The following is a 27,637-nucleotide window of genomic DNA, read 5'->3' on the forward strand; positions in this document are numbered from 1 at the left end:
CTCTGTCTCTCTCTTCCCCTCCCGCAGCCGAGGAGCAAAGATGGCCCGGGCGCTGGGGATGGCTCCTTGGCCTCTGCCCCAGGCACTAGAGTGGCTCTGGTCGCAACAAAGCAAGACCCCGGAGGGGCAGAGCATCGCCCCCTGGTGGGCGTGCCGGGTAGATCCCAGTCGGGTGCATGCGGGAGTCTGTCTGACTGTCTCTCTCCGTTTCCAGCTTCAGAAAAATACAAAAAAAACCCCAGCACATTTCACATGGTAGTACACATCTCAGGAGGGTGACTGAGGAGGAAAAAAAGTCAAAAGATGAAAGACGTATCAGTTAACTTCCCAGGGATAAATGTGTCTTTCAGAAAAACTTTTTCTAACTTACTGGCCTTCCTGATTACTCTTTACCCTCCTATCCTCCAGTCTCCTTACCCTTATCTTTGCTGTATTTTTATAATCAATTCTCATTGTGTTACTCTTACTTTATTTCCCTATGACTTCCTTTAATCTCTTCAATTGTCTGCCTTTTTCTTTAGTCACTGTTTTTCCCCTTCGTGCTCATGTCAGGATTTGTGTAGATGTCTGCCTGTCTTCTGACACCTTTCCTTGCACTCTTCTCTCTTCTGTTAGGTTCTTTTCTGTGTTTCCTCATTTCTCATGAGGTATTCTGACTCCAGTGTGTTAAAAATTAATCAAAATGGGTCAAAAAAAATCAGTATTATGCTTTATGTAAAGTATAATAATCACAGTGGGGTGTGCTAATCTTTTATATTCTTGGAACTGATATGTTTTGAACTTACTAATTCTAGTATAGTCAAGTGATAAAAAGTTTAAACCTTGAAACAGAAAGTCCTTTCCCTTGTACCATTCCTGGCCCTGCTTACCTCAAAGACTTTCCTCATCCTGTGCTCTGTAGTGCAGGAGACTGACGACCCCTGCAGGCCTTCCCAAGTCTGCCTTCACTTGTCAGTTGGCTTTGGCCTATGTCCAGCCAGTGGGAGACACTGGCAGAATATTGGAAGCCAGGGGGATGGGAGAAGCCTAAGTGCTTAGATCTCCTCTCCCTTTCATGTGCAATATCTCTGCCTGTGTCTATAGCTCTGCTGTGGCTCTAGTTCAGAGGTCGGGAACCTTTTTGGCTGAGAGAGCCATGAACGCCACATATTTTAAAATGTAATTCCGTGGGAGGCATACAACGACCCGTGTACGTTATGCATTATCCAATAAAAATTTGGTGTTGCCCTGGCCGGTTGGCTCAGCGGTAGAGCGTCGGCCTAGCGTGCGGAGGACCCGGGTTCGATTCCCGGCCAGGGCACATAGGAGAAGCGCCCATTTGCTTCTCCACCCCTCCGCCGCACTTTCCTCACTGTCTCTCTCTTCCCCTCCCGCAGCCAAGGCTCCATTGGAGCAAAGATGTCCCGGGCGCTGGGCATGGCTCTGTGGCCTCTGCCTCAGGCGCTAGAGTGGCTCTGGTTGCAATATGGCGACGCCCAGGATGGGCAGAGCATCGCCCCCTGGGGGGCAGAGCACCGCCCCTGGTGGGCGTGCCGGGTGGATCCCGGTCGGGCGCATGCGGGAGTCTGTCTGACTGTCTCTCCCTGTTTCCAGCTTCAGAAAAATTAAAAAAAAAAAAAAAAAAAAAAAAAAATTTGGTGTTGTCCCGGAGGACAGCTGTGATTGGCTCCAGCCACCCGCAACCATGAGCATGAGCAGTAGGAAATGAATGGATTGTAATACACGAGAATGTTTTATATTTTTAACGTTACGTTATTATTTTTTTTATTAAAGATTTGCCTGCGAGCCAGATGCAGCCATCAAAAGAGCCACATCTGGCTCGCAGGCGATAGGTTCCCGACCCCTGCTCTAGTTCCTACCAGACAAGGCTGCTGTGGTTCCAGTATCTATTGGTGACCCTAGCCCCTGAGCTTCAGTAATTCCATATGTATTTTCTTTTCCTCCAGCCTGGGAGATGTGGGAGCTTCCTGTTATTACCTAGTCACTGGGTTGCCTTGCCTTTTTGTCTCCTGGTTTGCTTCTCAGCCCTTCTCTGACTTTTACTACCAATTCCTGGTTGAACTATTCAGAATGGTTTTGCTTTTCTAGTAGGACCTTGATTGATAAACCCTTTAAAAGAGAAATAAAAAGGAGGGAAATAAATAGGAAGATACAAACATTGTAAGAGAGAAAGGGGCAAGATATAAGATAAAAGAAATCTGGGGGAAGTAACTTGGAAAGACAAGACAAAAGATTTGGAAAGAATAACTTGATGATGTATATTGTATGGAAGTTGTGATGATTCATTTGCTTTTTCTCTTGGCTCTTCATATAGGTGGTGTGCAGATCCTGCCTTATTAAACTGTTTGAAGCAAAAAAGCATGGTAGTCAGGTTGGTTTTACTTTTCAATCCTTTAACCCAAGATCTACAAATTGTGCATACTTTCTAATATTGTCTTCTTTATTATCACTCAATGCATTGTTTCCTACACTTCTGTTTGGTCTTTGCAAGAAATCAGATTCTTCCTACATTTGTTTTTTTTCTTGGAATGGCTATGCTTTTAAAAGACATATGCTTTTCCCAAGTAGTTTGATGTCACTAGTTCCTCTTCCTTAAGTGAGTGCAATCCTATTAAAAGACAAAAGAAGAGATGGCATCTTTGAGCTGCTGGTATATTCAAATCAGAGAGTAGTGACAGTATTTCTATATTCTACTTTTTTCCTTTGAGAAAACAGGAAGATATAAATAGAACTACACTGCTCACAAAAATTAGAAAATATTTTATCACTTTATATTCATTTTAAAATACCTCCTAATTTTTGTGAGCAGTAGATTTCCTTCTTCCTCCCTTCCTATTTTTATGCTTCACAACTACCTAGCGAGCCTGACCAGGTAGTGGTGCAGTGGATAGAATGTCAGACTGGGATGTGGAGGACCCAGGTTCGAGACCCTGAGGTCGCCAGCTTGAGCCCAAGGTCACTGGCTCGAGCAAGGGGTCACTCGGTCAGCTGTAGCAACATCCCCCCCAACCCCATCAAGGCATATATGAGAAAACAATGAATGAACAACTAAGGTGTCACAACAAAGAATTGATGCTTCTCATCTCTCTCCTGTCTATCCCTCTCTCTGTCTCTGTCACTAAATAGATAAATTAAAATTAAAATGCTTTAAAAAAAAAGACTACCCAGCAAAACTTTTCCTTAGCTCTCCTACCTCCCTTAAGTTATGGCCCTCAGTCTTACTCAAGGGCCAATTCAAATATCACTTCCTTCCAGAAGCCGACCCTAATTAATGTCATCTTGTGTGTGCTAACGTGTGCGTGTATACCTGCCAGCAACCACATCTTTAAGCAGTAAACTCAGCTAGGGCTAGAACTGCATACTTATCTTCTGTGTATTCCCCTTCCAGGGCCTGGCTTGTATTAAGTACATTGTTTAATTTTTATTCAAAAATTGTATACAATTATGTTATTTATGGTTTTTTTGGTGTGTGTGTGACAGAGAGAGGGGGAGAGAGGGACAGACAGACAGTTAGGGAGAGAGATGAGAAACATCAATTCTTCGTTGAGACACCTTAGTTGTTCATTGATTGCTTTCTCATATGTGCCTTGAATGTGGGGTTACAGAAGACCAAGTGACCCCCTGCTCCAGCCAGCGACCTTGGGCTCATGCTGGTGAGCTTTGCTCAAACCAGATGAGCCAGTGCTCAAGCTGGTGACCTCGAGGTCTCAAACCTGTGTCCTCTGCCTCCCAGTCCGATGATCTATCCACTGTTCCACCACCTGGTCAGGCTGTTATTTATATTTTTAAAATTCATTTTGGACCTTGCACGTGCTGAGGTTTCATATACTGTTTAGACTGCGCTGCTATAGACAGTCAAGTTGAATAGTGGTTTCCCTTCACATTTACTTATTTTTGTTTAAGAAATATTTATTAAGAAAATCTTATTTAATCACTTTGGACCCAGCATGTCCTTAGACTTCACCCACTCAGCCAACTGTTCTGCTGTGAAATAGCCAAGTTCTATAGCAGTTGCCTTTAAAGTTAATCCAGTATTGTGTGCTGTTTTAGCAATCTTTGCTGTCTTGTCATATCCTATGTGAGGAGTAAGAGCTGTCACCAGCATTAGAGACTCATTCATTAGCTTGTTGAATTACATCAATAAACAAGCAGAGGAGCTGACCCTGTAGTCTTCAGTATAACACCAGTACCATTTTTCTATGGCTGAAGCAAACATTGTGAGACAATATCCATTGCCACCTTCTTTTCTCAACCCTTGTGAACTCTTTCACCTTCCCTGTAAATGTGCTTGTGCTATCCCTTTAACCCAGTTTTAGTGATGTAGAGATTCCAAATCCAGCTCCTTCTCTGCTCAGATGCAGTAGTATTCACATCACCAAGAAAAGAAGGATCTTAGAGTATGGAGAAAAGTTTAAAGAATGAGTACAGATTTTAGGACTGTTAAATCTCATATCATTTTTCCTTTATTTCAGTTCATTGTGTGCCTTTTAGACATTGCTATTTCCCCAGGGTGGTACTAAATGCTCTGGGAGAATTAAAAGATATAACACATTCAGCTTTTTGTAATGAGTAATTTATAACCAAATTATGTACATAAACTCAAGACATATGATAAAGTATGATGATACAGAGGTGGGCAAGAATAGGTTTACAGTTGTGAGTACATGAAACAGTTTATTCTTGTAGTATTTGTGTATTAATATTTATTTGTATTGTCATTATTATTATTTTGCATTCTTACGATTTATGGTTTATCTTTTAGGTAATGGTGGCTGGTAATTTAACCTACTTTTGCCCACCCATGTATATGGAATATACTGTTAATGCTATAAAAATTAAAAGAGTTAAAGATTCTTAATGACACAGGTTAGTCTTAAAGGAGATCATTTTTAGCTTCACATAAAAGGAATTATAGAATTAAAATTGTTCGAGGTTTAAGAAGAGAATTCCATGGTATTCAGATGACCTTCCCCAAGGCATCCAAGCAAGGCTTTTGTTGTATCTAGTATGATAGCAGTGAATAACAGTTGCAAACATGTATCAAATACTAAGTATATTATGTTTCACTTCAATTTCTTATTGAGTCTTGAGTAGCTCCATGCAGTTCCTTGATATTCACATAACATTTTTAAAATCAGCATGAGTCTTTTATGTCCTTCCCAAAAATATGCTGTTAAATTGAGAGTGTGCCTTATGATTAAGAAAGTATAAGACTTTCATCCTCAGTTTCAGAACAGAAAATACAGGCTTAGATTTAGTGCCTTTATCATGTGTCAGAAAATTTAGGGTTTGTAACTGGGTCTGGTTTCAGAGGTTGTGTTCTTTTTTTTTTTTTTTTTTTTTTTTTTTTTTTTTTTTTTTTTTTTTTTGTGCCATCCTTGCCTGGTTTTGGTATGAGGGTTATGTTTGCCTCATAAAATGTATTTGGAAGTATTGCTTCTTCTTCAATTTTTTGGAAGACTTTCAGTAGAATAGGAACCAAGTCTTCTTTGAAGGTTTGATAAAATTTGCTGGTATAGCCGTCTGGGCCTGGACTTTTATTTTTGGGGAGGTTTTTAATGGTTTTTTCTATTTCTTCTCTGCTAATAGGTCTGTTTAGGCGTTCTGCTTCTTCTTGACTCAGTCTAGGAAGGTTGTATTGTTCTAGGAATTTATCCATTTCTTCTAGGTTGTTGAATTTAGTGGCATAAAGTTTTTCATAGTATTCTACAATAATTCTTTGTATATCTACGATGTCCGTGGTGATTTCTCCTCTTTCATTTTGGATTTTGTTTATATGAGTTCTTTCTCTTTTTTCCTTGGTAAGTCTTGCTAAGGGTTTGTAAATTTTGTTGATCTTTTCAAAGAACCAGCTCCTTGTTCTATTAATTTTTTCTGTAGTTTTTCTGTTCTCTATTTCATTTATTTCTGCTCTGATTTTTATTATCTCCTTTCTTCGGCTGGTTTTGGGTTGTCTTTGTTCTTTTTCTAGTTCCTTAAGGTGTGAAGTTAAGTGGTTCACTTGAGTTCTCTCTTGTTTGTTCATATATGCCTGAAGTGATATGAACTTCCCTCTTATCGCTGCTTTTGCTGCATCCCATAGATTCTGATATGTCGTATTGTCATTTTCATTTGTCTCTATATGTCTTTTGATCTCTGCACTTATTTCTTCCTTGACTCATTCATTTTTTAAAAGTATGTTGTTTAGTTTCCACATTTTTGTGGGATTTTTTTTCCTCTTTTTTGCAGTTGAATTCTAGTTTCAAGGCTTTATGATCAGAAAATATGCTTGGTACAACTTCGATTTTTCTGAATTTGCTGATGTTGTTTTTGTGGCCCAATATATGGTCAATTCTTGAGAATGATCCATGTACACTGGAGAAAAATGTATACTCAGTCACTTTGCGATGAAATGTCCTGTAGATGTCTATCATATCCAGGTGCTCTAGTGTTTTGTTTAAGGCCACTATATCTTTGTTGATTCTCTGTTTGGATGACCAATCTAGAGCCGTCAGCGGTGTATTGAGGTCTCCAAGTATGATTGTATTTTTGTCAGTTTTTGTTTTAGGGTCAATAAGTAGCTGTCTTATATATTTTGGTGCTCCTTGGTTTGTGCATATATATTAAGAATTGTTATGTCTTCTTGATTCGGTGTCCCCTTAGCCATTATGAAATGGCCATTTTTGAGTACTTTTGTTGTCTTGTAGTCAGCATTATCAGATATGAGTATTGCTATGCCTGCTTTTTTTTGGATGTTATTTGCTTGGAGTATTGTTTTCCAGCCTTTCACTTTGAATTTATTTTTATCCTTGTTACTTTGATGAGTTTCTTGTAGGCAGCATACAGTTGGATTTTCTTTTTTGATCCATTCTGCTACTTTGTGCCTTTTTATTGGTGAGTTTAATCCGTTTACATTTAGTGTAATTATTGACACTTGTGAGTTCCCTATTGCCATTTTATAGATTGCTTTCTGTTAGTTTTGTGTCTTGTTTGATCCTTCTCTTTCGTTTTTCTATCTTTTGTTTTTATTTGGTTGTGTTCCATACATCTTTCCTCTGTTGCTATCTTTTTTAAATCATGTGCTTCTGTGGTGGTTTTTTCAATGGTGGTTATCATTAAGTAATGAAAAGGGTTCCTACCCTGTTCATTGTAGTGCACTATTTTGTGAGTACTTTTGCACTCCATTGTCCTTTGCTACTGTTAATCTCCATCCTCTCCCCCCCTTTCTTTTTGTTGTCACAGTTTAAATTTGGTTTTGTTGTGTCCTTCTTGGAGCTTTTACTTGTGGCTTTGTTTTTTTTTGTTGTTTTTTTTTTTTTTGTTCTTTGCATACCTTCGGGTGTGTTGCAAAATATCTGAAGGCTCCAAGGATAGGTTTTTCTGTTTCTGGTTGAAGATCTTGTTGAGTTTATGGGGAGATTTATCGGTATCGCTTCCTACTGCGCCATCACTCTGACGTCATAGAGGTTGTGTTCTTAACCACTACTTTATGTTACCTTCCTAGACTGTATAGAAATCTAGCTAGAACAATTTAGTCTTAGGAAATTGTGGAAGTTGAGTTTGGAAAGGACGCTAGCTGATGGAGGATTTGGAATTCTAGGCTGAGCACTTTTGATTAATCCAAACAGTGGGAATTAGTATGAATTGTAAGTATAGATTCTTTGTTGTTGTTATTTTTAAGACATTCTTTATTGGTTAATTTTTTTATCTGGGCTCATTTCCTGATAAATAAAATTGCCTTTTAAATTACATTTTTAGGTATCCTAGAAAAAGAAATAGTTTGATAGAGCTTCCTGATGACTATAGCTGCCTCCTAAATCAAGCTTCTCATTTCAGGTAAGAAGAAATATATATTTAAATTTTTTTGAGCTTGTAGTTGGTATATACCACCACTAGCAAACGTCATTTAAAATGACCACTGAGCATTATTTATGACAGTGATTGTCAGACATCTTTGTGTGTGTCTGTGTGTGTGTGTGTGTGTGTGTGAAAACCACATAACACCAATTAAAATGATAAAGTGTATAATTCAGTGGCATTTTATATATTCACAATATTGTACAACCATCACCTGTCTCTAGTTTTCAAAACTTTTACATCACCCCAAAGAAACACCTTGTATCCACTAAATAATCATTCCCCCTGCCCCTCTTTCTTGATCCCCTGGCAACCAATAATCTGCTTTCTGTCTCCATGGATTTGCCTATTCTGGCTATATTATAAAAGAGGAATCATACAATATATGACCTTTTGTTTCTGGCTTCTTTCACTTAACATAATGTTTTCAAGGTTCATCCAAGTTGTAGCATGTATCAGTACTTTTTTTTCTTTCTTGGCTAAATACTATTCCATTGTATGTATATACCAAAGTTTGTTTATTCATTCATCCATTAATGGGCACTTAAATGGTGTTGCCCTTTTGATTTAATGAATTAAGCTACTAGAAACATTCATGTTCAAAGTTCTGTTTAGACATGGATTTTAATTTTTCTTGGGTAATTTTACCTAGGTGTGGAATTTCTAGGTCATTACAGTAACTCTATGTTTAACTTTTTGAGGATCCACTAAACTGTTTTCCACAACTGTACCATTTTACATTCCTAACTAGCAATGTATGAAGGCTATTTCTCCCTATCCTCACCAACACTTATATTCTGTTTTATTTGTTTTTTAATTAAAGCCATCCTAGTGGGTGTAAAATAGTAGCTCATTGTAGTTTGATATACATTTCCTTAATGACCAGTGATATTAGACAGCTTTTCATGGCTTGTTGGACATTTATGTATGTTCTTTAGAGAAACATCTGTTCAAGTCCTTTGCCAATTTTGTAATTGGATTGTTTTGTTGTTGAGTTTTTACAGTCCTTTCTATATTCTGGATGTTAAACCCTTATCAGATTTTTAATTTGAAAATAATTTATTCTGTTTTATAGGTTGTGTTTTTATATTTTTCATAGTCATTTGATGCATAAAAGTCCATTTCCTCTATTTTTGTTCTTCTTGTTGCTTGTGCTTTTCATGTCTACAGTAAGAATTCATTGCCAAATCTGAGGTCATGGAGATTTACTCCTATGTTTTTTACTAATAAGTTTATAGCTCTTAGATTTAGGCTGTGGATCCATTTTCAGTTAATTTTTTATAGTAAGCTAGGAGATTCAACTTTCTTCTTTTTAACTGAATCTAAAGTGTTGTCCCAGTATCTTTTTCTTTTTTTTTTTTTTTTTTTTGCGGGAGAGATAAGAAGCATCAATTCTTCATTGTACCACCTTTGTTGTTTATTGATTGCTTTCTCATATGTATGTGCCTTGATCTGGGAACTCCAGCCGAGAGAATGACCCCTTGCTCAAGCCAACGACCTTGGGCTCAAGCCAGTGACCATGGGGTCATATCTATGATCCCACACTCAAGCTGGCGACCTCTGCTGATGAGCCTGTGCTCAAGCCAGATGAGCCTGCACTCAAGCCAGCAACCTCAGAGTTTCAAACCTGTTCCTCAGCATCCCAGACCAATACTTTATCCACTGCGCCACCACCTGGTCAGTCCTAGCACTCTTTCTCAAGAGATTGTTTTTCTCCCATTGAACAGTGTTGGCATTCACCTCGCAAATCAGTTAATTATAGATGTTTGGGTTTATTTCTGGGCTCTCAGTCTTATTCCATTATTCTGTATCAGTTGTTTTCAACCTTTTTACACTTGGAGACCAGTGAAAATAGGAGAATTATTTCGGGACCACTAAGATAGAAATCACACTGAGCATAAGCAAATTCAACTAAGATCATTCAACTAATATTCATATGCTAGTACCATACTTTTAAATTACTATAGCTCTGTAGTAAGTTTTGCAATTATAATGTTTGAGCCTTCCAGCATTTTCTTTTTCAATATTATTTTGATTACTTGGGATCCCTTGCAGTTACATATGAATTTGGGGATTGGCAGCTTCATTTCTGCAGTCTTCTGTATCATGAGCATGGATCCTTTCCTGTATTTAAGTCTCCTTTAATTTATTTCTGCCATGTTTGTAGTTTTCAGTGTGCAAGTCTTTCCCTTTTTGGTTAAATTTATTCCTAGGTATTTTATTGTAAATGAAGTTGTTTTCTTCTCTTTTTCTTTTTTATTTTTGAACACACACGAGACAGACAAGAAGGGAGAGAGGAAGAGAGATGAAAAGCATCAACTCTTACTTGTGTCACTTTTAGTTGTCCATTGTTTCCTTCCCGTATGTGCCTTGACCAGGAGGCTAAAGCCGAGCCAGTGATTCCTTGCTCAAGCCAGCAACCTTTGGGCTCAAGCGGGATGAGCCTATGCTCAAGCCAGTATCCTCGGGGTTTTGAACCTGGGACCTCAGCATCGAGGTCAATGCTCTATCCACTGTGCTACCATCAGTCAGGCAAAATTGTTTTCTTAATATCTTATTTGTATTATTCATTGCTGATGTATTAAAACACAACTAATTTTTGCCCTGGCCAGATAGCTCAGTTGATTAGAGCATTGTCCCAAAGTGCAGAAAGTGCTGGTTTGATCCCCGGTCTGGACACATACAGGAACAGATCAATGTTCCTGTCTCTCTCTAAAATTAATTTTAAAAAATCAAAATAAGACACAACTAATTTTTGTGTGTTGATCTTACACCCTGTCACTTTGTTGGATATTTATAGGGATTATAGTTAATGTCCTAAATTTAGTTTGAATTGATACTAACTTAGTTTTAATAGCATACATTAACTCTGTTTCCGATTATCATTTGTCTCAGTGTTGATCTCTGAATTTGTCCTGCTTGTAGTTTAGTTTGATTATTGGATGTATAGATTCATGTCTTTCAACAAATTTGGGTAGTTTAGGGCCATTATTTCTTTAAATTTTTTTCTCTTGTCTTTCTAGGATTCTCATTATATATATGTTGGTATGCTTGATGGTGTCCCATAAATTTCTAAGGCTTTGCTCCTTTTTTTAAAATTAAATATTCAGGGGGACATTGTTTAATAGGATCATATAGGTTTCAAGTGTACATTTCTGTGATACAAGATCTATATATTGCATTGTGTGCCCATCACCCAGAGTCAAATCATCTCCTGTCAGCATATATTTGGCCACCTTCACCCTTTACTACCCTCCAGCCCGTTCTCTCTAGTAACCACCATACTGTTGTCTGTGTCTGTGAGTTTCAGTTTTAAAGATTTTATTTATTGATTTTTAAAGAGAGAGGAGAGAGAGAGAAAGAGAAAGAGGAGGGAGGTGCAGGAAGCATCAACTTATATTTGTTGCTTCTCATATGTGTCTTGACTAGGCAAGGCCAGGACCTCGAACCAGCAACCTCAGTATTCCAGGTTAACACTCCACCCACTGCACCACCACAGGCAAGGCTAGTTTCAAGTTATTTTGTTTGTTTTTTTAAAATTTGTTTTTGTATTTTTCTGAAGTGAGAAGCGGAGAGAGGCAGACAGACTCCTGCATGCGCCCAACCAGGATCTACCCAGCATACTCACTAGGGGGCGATGCTCTGCTCATCTTGGGCACCACTCCGTTGCAACTAGAGCCATTCTAGCACCTGAGGTGGAGGCCATGGAGCCATCCTCAGTGCTCGGGCCAACTTTGCTCCATTGGAGCCTTGGCTGCGGGAGAGGAAGAGAGAGACAGAGAGGAAGGAGAGGGGTAGGGGTGGAGAAGCAGATAGGCGCTTCTCCTATGTGCCCTGGTCGGTAATTGAACCCGGGATTTCCACATGCTGGGCCAACACTCTACTGCTGAACCAACCGGCCAGTGCCTAGTTTCAGTTTTATATCCCACATATGAATGAAATCATATTCTTAGCTTCTTTTATTTTTCTTCTTCTTTTAATTGAATATATTGGGTGACATTGGTTAATAAAGTTATACAGGTTTCAGGTGCACAGTTCCACAACACATTATCTGTACTCTATATTGTGTATTCACCACCCCAAGTCCAGTCTTCCTTCATCACTATTTATCCCCCCATACCCTCCTTCATCCTCCCCAGCCCCCTTCCCCCACAATCACCACATTGTTGTCCATGTCCATGATTGGTCTTTTTTTCTCTGCTCAATTCTGCCACCCCCACACCTAGTTCCCCAAATCTCCACACCCCTCGACAGCTGTCATCCTGCTCTTTATCTATGAGTCTGTCTCTGTTTTGCTTGTTAGTTTATTTTCTTCATTAGATTCCATATATAAGTGAAATCATATGGTACTTACCTTTCTCTGACTGGCTTATTTCACTTAGCATAATATTCTCAAGATTCATCTATGTTCAGTCCAGTTACCTTTGGTGGTACAGTGGATAAAGAATCGACCTAGACCACTGAGGTCGCCGGTTCAAAACCCTGACTTGTCTGGTCAAGGCACATATGAGAGTTGAGGCTTCCTGCTTCTCTTCCCCTTCTCTTTCTCTTTCTCTCCCCTCCCTAAAATGAATAAGTAACATCTTTTTAAAAAGATGAGCAGAGGACCTGAATAGACAGCTATCCCAAGAAGACATACAAATGGCCAACAGATATAGGAAAAGATGTCCAACATCACTAGCTGTTAGGAAAATGCAAATCAAAGCTACAATGAGATACCACCTTACACCTGTTAGAGTGGCTATTATCAACAAGACAGGTAATAACAAGTATTGGAGAGATTGTGGAGAAAAAAGAACCCTCATTTACTACTGGTGGGAATATCAACTTGCACAGCTACTATGGAAAACAGTCGAGCAGTTAATTTCTTTTAGATTTTTGTCATTGGTTTCCTTCAGCTCTTTTAACACACTTAAGAGAGCTCTTTTTAAAGTTTATTAAGTCTCATGTCTTGGCTTCCATAGGAATGGTTTCTTTCAATTTCTTTTCTGTGAGTGAACTTTTTAGTTTTTTTTTTTTTTTAAGATTTGTACGTTTAATTGAGAACTAGACATTTTGACATATTATAAGCTAATAACTCGGGAAATCAGTCTCCCTCCCTGCCTCCACCCATCCTAACACTTGATAAAGGCTGTCATTGTCTGTTTAGTGACTTTTCCAAACTATTTCTGCAAAGATTTTATTCCTTGTTGTGTGTTCACTGAAATCTTTGTTTCATTATTTCTGTAGTCAGCCAGTGAACTGACAGAGATTTCCTTAAATTCTTGGGATCCAATAAGAAATTAAAAGAAAAAAATATAAAGAATATTCTGTCTCTTTAAATCCTTCTACCGTCACTGACAAGGAAGTCACTTCAGTCCATGGTGGTTGAAACAATGGCCAGTCTCTCTGCCCAGCCACTCAGTGAACTGCCAGGCAGAACTAAATATACAACCCAGATTTTTGAGGACGTGGTTTCTATTGCCCATTTTGGCACCAGCAGCTGCACTAGGATTACAGGCAGCCACTCCCATAGGGGTGCTAGCCTCTACACAGAATGCTACAATTCACTGAAATTTCCCAGTCTCTTTCTTTGTCAGGTCTTCTCTGGACAGTACAGTGTTCATCTACACTCCAGAGTTCTAAATAGTTGCTTCCAACAGTTCTTGCAAAGTCAATACTTATTGTTTTGGTAGAGGAACTATTTCCTGGAGTTCCCTACTCCACCATCCTCTGACATCCCTTCTCAGTTTTTTTTAAAGCTACAATAAACTTTTTTCTCTCTCTCTTTCTCTCCACTATTCTAAGAATGATTGTTCATATATCTTTAAACATTGTTTTTACATTCATTACAGTATAGTAATCACATTCATTCAATGAAATAACACCGAAGAACCAACCCTTTTTTTTAAAACAAAATCATATGGAGTCCCATTATTATACTAAAACAGATAATAGCCTGACCTGTGGTGGTGCAGTGGATAAAGTGTGGACCTAGAATGCTGAGGTCACTGGTTCAAAACCCTGGGGCTTGCCTGGTTAAGGCACATATGGAAGTTGATGCTTCCTGCTCCTCTCTACTCTCTCTCTTTCTCTCTCTCTCTCTTTCTCTAAAATGAATAAAGTCTTAAAAAAAATAAACAGATAATAGCATTGTCACTCAGGTTCAAGCCTGGATAACGGAAAGAGGGAGTACACCTCCTTAACCTTTTTGTGTACCCTGTCCGCTCTACCTCAGTCAGGTTAAACACTACTCTAAAGCATTATTTCTTGAACTTTCCTTTATATTCCTCTTTTTCCGTTTTGTTTTCACTGATCACTTTTAAATTTATAAAAACTAATAATTGGGACTGACGAGAAGTAAAATAAACAAGTTACGTTCTACTGATTCCTAATACCATCTGTGGATTACCTGGTAGTCACTTTGTAAGAGAATAGTAAGAACTTAAGGACATAATCCTCTAAAATAATGTTCTGTAAAGTTAACTGTTATTTTTTGTATTACGCTTACCTTGATATATATAGTATGATGTAACTTATTTGAGTAGTATAAATTTGTGAGCAGAACACCACCAATGAAATATCACTGAATGGATAAATTATATTCATATCTGTTTAAGCTATTGGTATGGAAATATTTCATATTTGAATCACAGTTCATCATGTCTTAAAAATAGTAAGCCAAGGAAAGCCCTGGCTTGAGCAGCTCAGTTAGAGCATCGTCCCAATATGCCAAGGTTGCAGGTTCGGCCCACAGTTAGAGGACATAAAAGAATCAGCCAATGGATAGATGGATAAGTGGAACAACAAATTGATGTTTCTTTCTTGCTCTCTTCCTCTCTCTCTAAAATCAATTAAAATTTTATATTAATAAGAAAAAATTATTATTGATGCAATTATGTATCCTTCACACTCAGGTGGCATCACACTACCACCCTTAGCAAACCAGATTGATAATGATGACATGAAATCAGCAGTGACTTGTAATTAAAAGGCAAGAATCTCATCAGCCTAAAAGATAAAGCCCATTCAGCACTTCATTGATGATGAAGTAACAAAGCATCCTTTTCACAAATTGCAGGAATCCCAAAGTTCACTTAGGAGTTTTGTAATGTTATTAAGCATAGTCCTTAGCCAAACTTCTTAGTAAATCTAAGTTAATTAGAATTACCTTGCCTGGCCAGGCAGTGGCACAGTGGGTATAGTGTTGCCTGAGGATGCTGAGGACCCAAGTACAAAACCCTGAGATTACCAGCTTGAGCGTGGGATCATAGACATGACCTCATAGCCACTGGCTTGAAGCCAAGGTTGCTGGCTTGAGCAAGAGGACATTGGCTCAGCTGGAGCACTCCCCCTGCCCTGCCCCCCCTCCATCGGGGACACATGAGCATATGAGAAAGCAATCAATGAACAACTAAAGTGCTACAACGGCGAGTATGCTTCTCATTGCTCTCCCTTCCTGTCTGTCACATCTGTCTACTTTCTTTTTTTTTTTTTTTTAAGATAGAGGGACAGATAGGGACAGACAGGCAGGAAGGGAAAGAGATGAGAAGCATTTATTGCGGTACCTTAGTTGTTCATTGATTGCTTTCTTGTGCGTTGACCGATAAACCTGTGCTCAAGCCAGCAACCTTGGGGTTTTTGAACCTGGAACGTCAGTGACCAAGGTGAAAACTCTATCCACTGCACCACTACCAGTCAGGCTGCAACTCTTTTTTTTTTTTTTTTTTTTTTTGGATAAAGCCAACATCTTTCACCTTTAAGACAGGATGGTAGGCCCTGGCCAGTTGGTTCAGCAGTAGAGCATCAGCCCAGCGTGTGGAAATCCCAGGTTCGATTCCCAGCCAGGGCACACAGGAGAAGCACCCATCTGCTTCTCCACCCTTCCCCCTCTCCTTTCTCTTTGTCTCTTCCCTCCCACAGCCAAGGCTCCATTGGAGCAAAATTGGCCCATGCACTGAGGGTGGATCCTGGTTGGGCGCATGCGGGAGTCTGTCCATCTGCCTCCCCCCACATATCACTACAGAAAAATACCAGAAAAAAAAAAAAGACAGGATGGCAGTCTGAGTCACTAGCCATCTTATAGAGGAAAATGGAGTGATTTCAGAAGATTTATTTTAATTTTTACTTGAAAGCTGTAATATCATCCAGGAGGATCCTTACTATGATTAATGACTAATAATCTTTTCAGATCCTCTTGAGAGTCAACAGCATGATAGATACCTTTTAATGCCTAAGAGATAATACCTATTCACTGGGCTTCTGTGGTAGCAATGCAGCCCTAAGATTAGGAAAATCACTGAACTTAGAGCTGCATGCATTCTTTGAAATCATCTAGCTAAGTTTTTTGAGGGTTGAGAGATTAAGTGACTCAACCACTTTTTTAGTTGATATTAATCTGCATGAGACAAATATCAAGGAGCCAACTTCAAGATCAGTTCTATCTGGCAATGGAGGCTGGAATATAAACTGCCCCTGCCATGGCTGGAAAATTTAAACTTCTTGGCTTCATGGCTCAAAGCATTCCTTAGTTGTTTCTATAGAGCAGTGATTCTCAGAGCAGAGCCAGGAAAGGCTCTTCAAGACTTCAAAATGGCCTGACCAGGCAGTGGCGCAGTGGATAGAGCGTCAGACTGGGATGCGGAAGACCCAGGTTCGAGACCCTGAGGTTGCCAGCTTGGACCCAAGGTTGCTGGTTCGAGCAAGGGGTTACTCGGTCTGCTGAAGGCCTGTGGTCAAGGCACATATGAGAAAGCAATCAGTGAACAACTAAGGTATCACAACGAAAAACTAATAATTGATGCTTCCCATCTCTCTCTGTTCCCGCCTGCTTCTCCACTCCTCCCCTTCTCCTTCCTCTCTGTCTCTCTTCCCCTCCCGCAGCCAAGGCTCCATTGGAGCAAAGATAGCCCGGGCGCTGGGGATGGCTCCTTGGCCTCTGCCCCAGGCGCTAGAGTGGCTCTGGTTGCGACAGAGCGACGCCCCGGAGGGGCAGAGCATCGCCCCCTGGTGGGCAGAGCGTCGCCCCCTATCTGTCCCTCTCTCTGACTCTGTCTCTGTTAAAAAAAAAAAAAAGACTTCAAAATGATTCTAAACTGCAACCCCTTAACATTGGTTCCTTCAAATGATAGCAAGTTATTTAACATATGACTAAGGACTACTAATTGTCACTTTGTACACTAATTGGTATACTTTATTAAAAATTTAAGAGTTAGTTGTGTTTGCTGAAAGTTCTAATTAATTTTTTTTTTAAGTGAAGGAGAAAGAGTGCCTGACCAGGTGGTGGCACAGCTGGCTTGAGCATGGAATCATAGACATGACTCTGTGGTTGCTGGCTTGAAGCCCAAGGTCACTGGGCTTGAGCCCAAGGTTGCTGGCTTGAGCCCAAGGTTGCTGGCTTAAGCCCAATGTCGCTGGCTTGAGCAAGGGGTCACTGGCTTGGCTGAAGCCCCCGGTCATGGCATGTATGAGAAACAATCAATGAATAACTAAGAGTGCCATAACTATGAGTTGATGCTTATCTCTCTCTTTTTCCTGTCTGTCTGTCTCTCTCACTAAAAAAGTAGATAAGTAAATGATAACCATTATCACTTTAATTCAGAGAGTGATACCTTCTTTGAGAGGGGCCTTATAGCAAGGCCATACCATGCCACTATGTAAAATGGTCTAATTTCAAAGTACTACTTTCAGTACTACAAAAAGGTTCAAGTAAGTCAACTCTATCACTTTTTTCTTCCTAAGACTTACTGTGTTTCCAGATGGAAGAGGGCATCAACTCAAAGACTGCGGTCTCTCATTTCAACCCTAAAGATCTCAATACCTCAAAGAAATGGGGGAGAAATGTGTTTGAACCCTTACTGCAATTTGTTATTTTAAAAAATTGTGCACGTACAAGGTCATATTCCTCCAACATAGGACACAAGCTTGACTAAACCAATCAAGAGGAGGCAGTTGACTATAAATTGGTTATGCCTGATGAAGACTGGATTCTATAAATACATCTCAATTTTAAGTCATATTTAATTGTTAAACTTTATGAGAATTTCAGGACACTATATTTAATAATAAACTTTCTTATGGATTAATCATATTATTTGTTAAGTCTTCTTAGAGGGAACTATTTAGGAGGAATCTTTTTGTTTGTGTTTTTTTGTGGGTTTTTTTTATATATATTTTTCTGAAGATGGAAACGGGAAGAGACAGTCAGACTCCCGCATGCGCCTGACTGGGATCCACCCAGCACGCCCACCAGGGGGCGATGCTCTGCCCCTCCGGGGCGTTGCTCTGTCGCAACCAGAGCCACTCTAGCGCCTGGGGCAGAGGCCAAGGAGCCATCCCCAGCGCCCGGGCCATCTTTGCTCCAATGGAGCCTCGGCTGCGGGAGGGAAAGAGAGACAGAGAGGAAGGAGAAGGGGAGGAGTGGAGAAGCAGATGGGCGCTTCTCCTTTGTGCCCTGGCCGGGAATCGAACCCGGGACTTCTACACGCCAGGCAACGCTCTACCACTGAGCCAACCGGCCAGGGCCAGGAATCGTTTAATTAAATGTTTCCTTGTGTTTTAATAGCTTTCTTTACTGCAGAGTAGCCAGTGATGAAAACTTTTTTCATTGCTAACTGGATATATCATGCTTTTTTTTATTTCTCCACCATACTGAATGTTTTCTTCCTTTTTGAGGTGCCCACGCTCTGCAGATGATGAGCGAAAGAACCCTGTCCTTTGTCTTTTCTGTGGGGCCATACTGTGTTCTCAGAACATTTGCTGCCAAGAAACTGTGAATGGGGAAGAGGTTGGAGCTTGCATTTTTCATGCACTTCACTGTGGAGCTGGAGTCTGCATTTTCCTTAAGTGAGTAATGTGCAATCTAGAAGCTTCATAATGAACTTAGGGAATTTAGATTCAGTCTGAAGGCCATTATGGCAGGATGCTGCTGTGTTGATAGGAAGTGATATTAGAAGTTAGAGTAGAACACTGGCTGGGTCGCTCAGTTGGTTAGAGTGTTATCCCAGTACACCAAGGTTGAGGGTTCAATTTTCTCTCTCCTTCTCCCCTCTCTTCCTCTCTCTCTAAAATCACTTTTTTTTAAGTGAGAGGAGGGGAGATAGACTCCTGCATGCACCCTGAACAGGGTCCACCCAGTAACCCCTGTCTGAGGCCAATGCTTGAATCAACAGAGCTACCTTCAGCACCTGGGGCTAATGCTTGAACCAGTCAAGCCACTGGCTATGAGAGGAGAAGATAGAGAGAAGGGGAAAAGGGAAGGGGAAGTCACTTCTCATGTATGCCTTGACCAGAAATCGAACCCAGGACTTCTGTACATGGGGCCGACACTATCCACTGAGCCAACTGGTCAAGGCCTAAAATCAGTTGTTTTTTTTTTAATTTTACGTTGTAAAAGAAAGTTAGAGACCAGTTACGTGAGATTGCATTTGAGATGACATTTCAGAATAAGTAGTAAAAAATAAAATAGATTTCTGCTCATATTTTCATTATTTATAAAAATCCTTAAATGAATATGATAAACATGTATGATTACTCTTGTGTTGTGTAATACTCAAATATAGTGGAAGAGCCTAGAGTCCTAAAACTTATATTTTAAACGTATAAGTAAATTGTTACTTTAATTTGTCTTTTAAATATTTTAATTTTCTTCATTTCCTTTATCAACCAATCATTGCTTCCCCTGGTCTTTCAGCAAAAGACTGAGAGTAGAACAGTAGTCACTCATTTATGAAACAAAGGTATAAATTGCTCTTGTGAGATAAAATTTAGAAGGGTGTTTGTGCTTTTTCTTTCAGCTCTCCACATGTAATAGTTTTTGTTTAAAAAGAAAACAGTGATATCTTACTACTATGGCATATATAATCATTGTTAGTAGGCATCATTTGGAATAAGGGGAATAACTACGTGGAACCCAAACCCCAACACCTATTTTCTTTTTCTATGGAACCTACAGGAAGTAAACCCACTACTTAGTTCAACTGTTTATTTTATAATTTCTCTCTGTGCAGTGGTTTTTAACCACCGGTCCATAGACCTGTCCATTCGAAATTTCATGCTAGCTGCAAAAGAGTTAACTACCCTGATGCTGTATGAAGATTTTATTGAAAAACACTGATCTACACTATTGGAGGCTGGTTCTAACCAGAAAAGGCTTGACACTCTCTTAGCTGACCTTTCTGGCCTGAGTTTATCAGACTGAGAGATGTGCTTTTGTTCCTCTGTTAGGCTCCCTCCCCCCCTCCAATTCATAGGTCAGGAAACATAACAGAAACAACTCTAGTCACCATTTTCCAGGGTATCTATGACTTAATTACAACAGCCTCCTTCTTCTTTCCAATATATGCCATCAGTATTACTGTTCCTATGTCTCTAAATCTAATGACTCTTTCCCATAGCTTTAACAACAATAGTAATGTTTATTCTCTTTTATTTAGACAAAACACAGTTTAGCCTGACCAGGCGGTGGTGCAGTGGATAGAGCATCAGACTGGGACACAGAGGACCCAGGTTCGAAATCCCAAGGTCGCTGGCTTGAGCATAAGCTCATCCAGCTTGAGCACAGCTTACCAGCCTGAGCGCAGGGTCTCTCTCTGGCTTGAGCATGGGATCATAGACATGACCCAGTGGTCGCTGGCTTGAGCCTAAAGGTTGCTGGCTTGAGCAAGGGGTCACTCACTCTGCTGTAGCCCCCCGGTCAAGGCACATATGAGAAAGCAATCAATGAACAACTCAGTTGCCACAATGAAGTATTGATGCTTCTCATCTCTCTCCCTTCCTGTCTGTTTGTTCCTATCTGTCCTCTCTGACTCTCTTTCTGACTCTGTCACCAAAAAAAAAGCACAAAAAACACAGTTTAGTCTATTTGTTTATGTTTATATTATTTTTATACTGAATTGCTAACAGATATTGGCCATCTCTTTTCTCTAGGTTAACTTTGATGCAATGCTTATTGGTTGCACACATGCACTTAATAATATTTCCTTTGGTTGTTTTGTCCTTCAGAATCAGAGAATGCAGAGTGGTCCTAGTTGAAGGGAAAGCCAGAGGCTGTGCCTATCCAGCTCCTTACTTGGATGAATATGGAGAAACAGATCCTGGCCTGAAGTGAGTTTTTTTTTAGTCACATTATTATATGTAGATAATTCTTTAAACGTAAAAGCTAATGCTAAATATTGAGAGGTATTTTTAAATGGCTACAAATTAAATATGTCATCCTAAGTGTAACACAATCTTAAACAACTCTAAAATTTGAGGGTAATATTTCTCCAAAATTTTTTAAGATACCAACTCTCCTAATGTTTGCATGCTCTGTTAGTTTTAATCAACCATTCTTCTGAATTACTTAGGAGGTTTAATTGATGCACATATAAAGAAAGAAATATGTAGTATCCAGTGAGGTACTTCAGTTTAAAATGGATATTTGTGGTTTTCATTGCAATACTTGAAACTTTTTACTAGCCAGCTATATCAGCCTTCTTTACTTTAGCAAATCAAAATATCTAGAATCCTGAATTTTTCTGTATTCTTCCCAGTGTTCGGTACTAAAGGACTTATGAGAAAGAGGGAAATAAGGCACAATGATCCCAAAAGTATATATAGACAAAGATTAGATCTTCCCATAAACTGTTCCTTTATCTAACTGAAATTTTGTTCTTTTGAAATATTACTCATAATGAATAGATATACTAGATGGGACTTGGAACCTTTTTGGTCATAGAGAGAGTCATTTTTATTATGACAGCATTTGACCTGTAGAGATACTCTGTGGGTTTAGGGAGGAAAAAATCTGAGTTGTGAAAGTTGTTAATGACTGAGGATAAGAGATCTGAGTTGTTTCAGAAAGGTAGAAAGAAACAGAATTTTACAAGTAATAAGGCAATTAAAACATATCCAAGCCTGACCAGGCGGTGGTGCAGTGGATAGAGCATCGGACTGGGATGCAGAGAACCCAGGTTTGAGGCCCCGAGGTCGCCAGCTTGAGCGTGGGCTCATCTGGCTTGAGCAAAAAACTCACCAGCTTGGACCCAAGGTCGCTGGCTCGAGCAAGGGGTTACTCGGTCTGCTGAAGGCCCGCAGTCAAGGCAAAAAAGGGAAAGTAATCAATGAGCAACTAAGGTTTCGCAACGAAAAACTGATGATTGATGCTTCTCATCTCTGTCCATTCCTGTCTGTCTGTCCCTGTCTATCCCTCTCTCTGACTCTGTCTCTGTCCCCGTAGGAAAAAAAAAATCCAATAAGTTGAGATGCTGGAATGCCTCAGGAATAAGAATCTCACAGTTTTTCATTATTGGCAACAACCAAACTTTGATCATTTTAGCTTAGTAGTTATACAATGTTATAAACTGTGCAACTTTAGAATTGTTGTGGAATAATTTGATTTAAATATTTGCTAATCACTAGAAAATTTATGTCATAACACATAACAACATTTTGTGTATGTTATATTATCAAATATTTCTGAGAAGCAGAATATAAGTTGAAGGCTTAGTGTTACATCTTAGATCTAACCTTTACTATGCAAAGATCAGAAATCAAAGCTGATAAACTATGAACCCAAAAAGCTATTAGAGCTCCACTCAGACTAACCACTCAAAGAGGACTAGAGATACTTCAAGTTATAAAACATGCTGGCCATTTAAATGAGGACCCATATGCTCATGGTATACTTGACCTATTTTCTGAATAATCAATAAGTTTCTGCTTCATTTGCTAAATAACCAATCAAGTTCTTTTTTTTTTTTTAATTTTTTTTTTTTTTTTTTTTTTTTTTTCTTTTACAGCGACAGAGAGAGAGAGAGAGAGTCAGAGAGAGGGATAGACAGGCAGGAACGGAGAGATGAGAAGCATCAATCATTAGTTTTTCATTGCGCGTTGCAACACCTTAGTTGTTCATTGATTGCTTTCTCATATGTGCCTTGACCGCGGGCCTTCAGCAGACCGAGTAACCCCTTGCTTGAGCCAGCAACCTTGGGCTCAAGCTGGTGAGCTTTTTGCTCAATCCAGATGAGCCCACGCTCAAGCCAGCGACCTCGGGGTCTCGAACCTGGGTCTTCCGCATCCCAGTCCGACGCTTTACCCACTGCGCCACCGCCTGGTCAGGCAAGTTCTTAGTGATCAATGGAGATGGGAATATATCCCTTTTAAAACCCTGTCCTGGTGATTCTTCCCAGCTCCAAGAACAACTTAAGCGTTCACGCTATGGCCTATGGTGGTGCAGTGGGTAGAGCGTCAACCTGAAATCCTGGGCTTGCCTGGTCAAGGCACAGATGAGAAACAGTCAATAAACAGCTAGAGTGAAGCAACTACTTCTCATTTCCTACCCTACCCCCTGTAAAATCAATCAATAAAAAATAAAAAAGTTTAGGCTAATTTAGGCAATAAAGTGTGGCAGTTATTTGATTAAACTTACATGTTTGTTTGTTTTTTCCCCTGAAGGAGGGGCAACCCACTTCATTTATCTCATGAGAGGTATCGGAAGCTACATTTGGTATGGCAACAACACTGCATAATAGAAGAGATTGCTAGGAGCCAGGAAACTAATCAGATGTTATTTGGATTCAACTGGCAGTCATTATGAGCTCCAACTCTGCCTCGGGACAATCACAAATGAAGACTGTAATAAAGACTGATTCAAAATTAAGGAGACCTTTCTGAGGGCTGGGAAAGGGTTGAAGAGTCTTTTGCTCTTTATCCAGTTGTGTCCGAATTCATATAAATCAATAAAATATTCCTTAATGGAGTATTGCTTTCAGTTAGTGAACATGTGCTTAAAGGGAAAAAAGAACATAGAATAATCTGTTTTATGTTCTAGAACACTAAAGAAATGCTTTTTTAGCCCAAGTGTCTGATTCTGCTAATATATCCAGAAGAGTCATTTCCCTTCCTAATCTGTCCCATTCATTTCATCTCCCTGATCTAGAAGTCACACTAAGCAGTTGTGGACATTTCTAAAAGTTAGTTACGCTTCTACAATTTTGTTGTTGGTATTCTCTCCTACTCTTCATTGGATTACTGACAAGATTCTAATAATCTGTGATTTTTCTTCCTTGCATCTAAAGAGGAATTGCAGAAATCATGCAGAAAACTTCAATTAAGAAAGTTTTCCAAAGAAGTAAAATTTTAATCATTTCTCTTTTAAGGAAATATTCCTAATGTGCCACTTACTGTTTTAGTCAAAAATTAGACTAAATCTCTATATGGACAGAGTTGCCACTTCTAAGGCAAATTTCTGCCAGAGTGGAATAGGTTTTTTCCTACTGTAAACTTCAATAAGAGTTAGGGTAGTGCATTCATTCTTCAACCCTGATGGGACAAAGAGTCTATAATCTAACCACAAAATTTGTTGAATTTTGAAATTATACTTTCCATTTTCCAAAAGCAAGTTTCTAAAATGAGTTCACTTATCTCTTGATGTGGCGCTATCCTATTTGACTCTTAGAAATCAGATGCAGTTCTGATATAAACTGTCTATTGAATGAAGAAAAGAAAATTTCCTCAGAAAATGGATCATAACAGCTATAAAATTGAACAATCAGATTTAAGCCAATTCTGCCAACTCATGTGTAAAAGACTAACTCTTCATTTGTTATCTGTGTGCAACCTTTTCATAAACTCTGATTTTTATGACTAGTACAAACAACCAAACAAGTCGTGTGATCACTAGTCTCTGTCCTATTGGAACATGCTGTGCTTGAGCCATCTGTTTATAAAGAATCAAGGTCTCGCCTGACCTGTGGTGGCGCAGTGGATAAAGCGTCGACCTGGAAATGCTGAGGTCGCCGGTTCGAAACCCTGGGCTTGCCTGGTCAAGGCACATATGGGAGTTGATGCTTCCAGCTCCTCCCCCCTTCTCTCTCTCTCTGCCTCTCTATCCTCTCTCTCCTCTCTAGAAATGAATAAATAAAAATTAAAAAAAAAAAAAAAGAATCAAGGTCTCCCAGATTTGTGCAAACTTTTAACTTTGATCAAGAACTTGTGATATAAAACAGCAGACAGAAGATAAATTGAAATCTTCCTTTTTTAGCTTCTGTTGTCTGCGGTAATGTTAGGAATTTGAAAGATGCATTCAGAGACCATTTTATTTTGCCTTTGATGACTATTCTCATATGTGTGTGAATGTTTTCCTACATTCTTTGTGCTCAGCAAAGGCAAGCAAATAAAAACATGTTTGTGAAGTGATTGATGATGCACATTTGGGGGTAGATTTTTTTTGTTATTTCTATGTAAAGTAAAGAAAAGGTGGATTTTGCAGTAAGGGGTTGGCATCAGAATTACAATCATGATTTTCTAATTGAATAGTTATTGAGAAGGTATTGGGAAATAGATTCCACCTTACTGAACAATTTGTAACATTGATGGGTGAGGATCAGAAAATTCAGTATTCAGTTTGTCAAATTTGCCAGTATGATTAAGTGATTGGAACGTTTCCTGTTATTTCTTATATAATTTTGTTGGATGGATTGGCTGACTGGGAAGTCTGAGACAGAATAGGCAACAAGGGATGCTGACTTCTGCTCTAATTGATTGAACCCAGTTTAGCAAAGATAAATGGACCTTTTTAGTTCTAGTCTTTTTCTGTTCACTTCGTAAATCCTGAGGTTAAGCTCTCAAACTGCCAGAGAGATTATCCTGCAATGGCCAGTCAGACCTTTACTGCCAAAGAACCTATTTCATATTAAGTTCTACTTACAGAGATTGATTCAGATCTCTGCACTGTAGCTGAACATATGTCTCAGTTCTGCCCCCAGCCCAAAGGTTTTCTAATTATATTCAAATATCCTAGTGGTTTGCCTTGATCATTACAAATTATGCTTATGAAGTTGACTTACAAAATGAGCAAAAAGTCACTTTATTTTCTCTAGTGTAGAATATGGAGGGAACTAGTCAACAGAATGGCTCCAAAATGTGTTTCTAATGTTCGGTGAGGGGCCAGCAGGAATCTTTATGATACAGTGAAGAAAAGCATATATCTGTATAATTAATTTATTATGTTGGTGTCTGTTGGGCTGTGAGTTCACCCTTTCATGGTCATTTCTCATTTCATAACAACTATGCATTTGGTTCACTGTGATGATGATCTATATTTAGTGACTGCAACATGTTTATACCACTGATTCAAATTCCATCCATGATGAAGTTATACAAATAGTGCATATATTGATATCTTTTATTGCAAAATGTAAATTTAAAACTTGTATAATGTTCTTGTGCTTTTTGAAATAAATATCTTACATGTGTATATTTAAAAAGAACAAAGAGACTTCTCATGTTTGGGGATTGGTTTGAAGTATAAAAATCTTTACCTAGAAAGGAACACTAGTTAAAAGTTTTTGTTGTCAGCCCAGGCAATTTTTTTTTTAAGTGAGAGGAGGGGAGGCAGAGACAGACTCCTGCATGTGCCCTGACCAGGATCCACCCGGCAAACCCACTAGGGGGCGATACCCTGCCCATCTGGGGCCCTTACTCCATTGCAGTCAGGGCCATTTTAGTGCCTGAGGCGGAGGCCATGGAGCCATCCTCAGTACCCAGGGCCTACTTGCTCTAATTGAGCCTTGGCTGCAAGAGGGGAGGAGAAGAGAGGAAGAGCAAGAGGAGAAGGAGTGGAGAAGCAGATGGGTGCTTTTCCTGTGTGCCCTGACTGGGAATCAAACCCAGGACATTCACATATCGGCCTGATGCTCTACCAAGGAGCCAGCTGGCCAGAGCCCCAGGCCAAGGCTCAATTAGAGCAAGTAGGCTCTGGGTACTGAGGATGGCTCCATGGTCTCCGCCTCAGGCACTAAAATGGCTCTGACTGCAATGGAGTAAGGGCTCCAGATGGTCAGGGTATCGCCCCCTAGTGGGTTTGCCGGGTGGATCCTGGTCAGGGCACATGCAGGAGTCTGTCTCTGCCTCCCCTCCTCTCACTTAAAAAAAAAATAATTGCCTGGGCTGACAACAAAAACTTTTATTTTATATTGAATTTTTGGGAGTGACCTTGGTTAATAAAATGATAGGTTTTGCCCTGGCCAGTTGGCTCAACCTTAGGAAGATCAGCCTGGCGTGTGGAAGTCCCGGGTTCAATTCCCGGTCAGGGCACACTGAAGAAGCGCCCATTTGCTTCTCCATCCTTCCCCTTCTCCTTCCTCTCTGTCTCTTCCCCTCCTGCAGCCAAAGCTCCACTAGAGCAAAGTTGGCCCGAGTGCTGAGGATGGCTCCATGGCCTCTGCCTCAGGTGCTAGAATGGCTCCAGCCCCAATGGAGCAACGCCCTAGATGGGCAGAGCATCGCCCCCTGGTGGGCATGCCGGATGGATATGGGTCAGGCACATGCGGGAGTCTGACTGCTTCCCCGCTTCTAAATTCAGAAAAATACAAAAAAAAACCCAAAAATCATATAGGTTTCAGGTATATAATTCTGTAATACATTATCTGTACATTATTTTGTATGTTACCCACCCCAAGTCAAGTCGCCTTCCAACACCATTTATCTCCCCTATACCACCTTCCAGACTATTTTTTTTTAAGCCAGAGAGAGAGAGACAAAGACAGGCATGGGAAGGGAGAGAGATGAGAAGCATCAATTCTTCATTGCAACACCTTAGCTGTTCATTGATTGCTTCCTTGTATGTGCTTTGACCAGGGGGCTCCAGCCAAGCCAATGACCCCTTGCTCAAACCAGCAACCTTGGACTCAACCCAGTAATCTTGGGCTCTAAGTTAGTGACCTTTGGGCTCAAGCCAGTGATCATGGAGTCATGTCTGTGATCCCATGCTCAAGCTGGTGAGCCTGCATTCAAAATGGGTGAGCCCACATTCAAGCCAGTGACCTTGGGGTTTCGAATC

The 27,637-nt window shown here is 39.8% G+C and overlaps 1 protein-coding gene across 3 annotated transcripts in view; it reads left to right on the forward strand.

Annotated features, from left to right (window-relative positions):
- Nucleotides 1–26,046, forward strand: part of UBR1 (ubiquitin protein ligase E3 component n-recognin 1) — a 181,514-nt gene extending 155,468 nt beyond the window's left edge. For 2 of the 3 annotated variants that reach the window (XM_066276885.1, XM_066276886.1), the window contains exons 43-47: nucleotides 2,315–2,371; nucleotides 7,738–7,815; nucleotides 18,490–18,660; nucleotides 20,818–20,919; nucleotides 23,251–26,046. In XM_066276885.1, the coding sequence (XP_066132982.1) occupies nucleotides 2,315–2,371; nucleotides 7,738–7,815; nucleotides 18,490–18,660; nucleotides 20,818–20,919; nucleotides 23,251–23,392 (550 nt within the window). In that variant the 3' untranslated portion in view covers nucleotides 23,393–26,046. The remainder of the gene's footprint in view (nucleotides 1–2,314; nucleotides 2,372–7,737; nucleotides 7,816–18,489; nucleotides 18,661–20,817; nucleotides 20,920–23,250) is intronic. The other variant, XR_010731307.1, reaches the window with a different exon arrangement.
- Nucleotides 26,047–27,637: the final 1,591 nt, after the last annotated feature.

The sequence above is a fragment of the Saccopteryx bilineata genome, chromosome 4, assembly GCF_036850765.1.
Source record: "Saccopteryx bilineata isolate mSacBil1 chromosome 4, mSacBil1_pri_phased_curated, whole genome shotgun sequence".
Lineage (NCBI taxonomy): Eukaryota > Metazoa > Chordata > Mammalia > Chiroptera > Emballonuridae > Saccopteryx > Saccopteryx bilineata.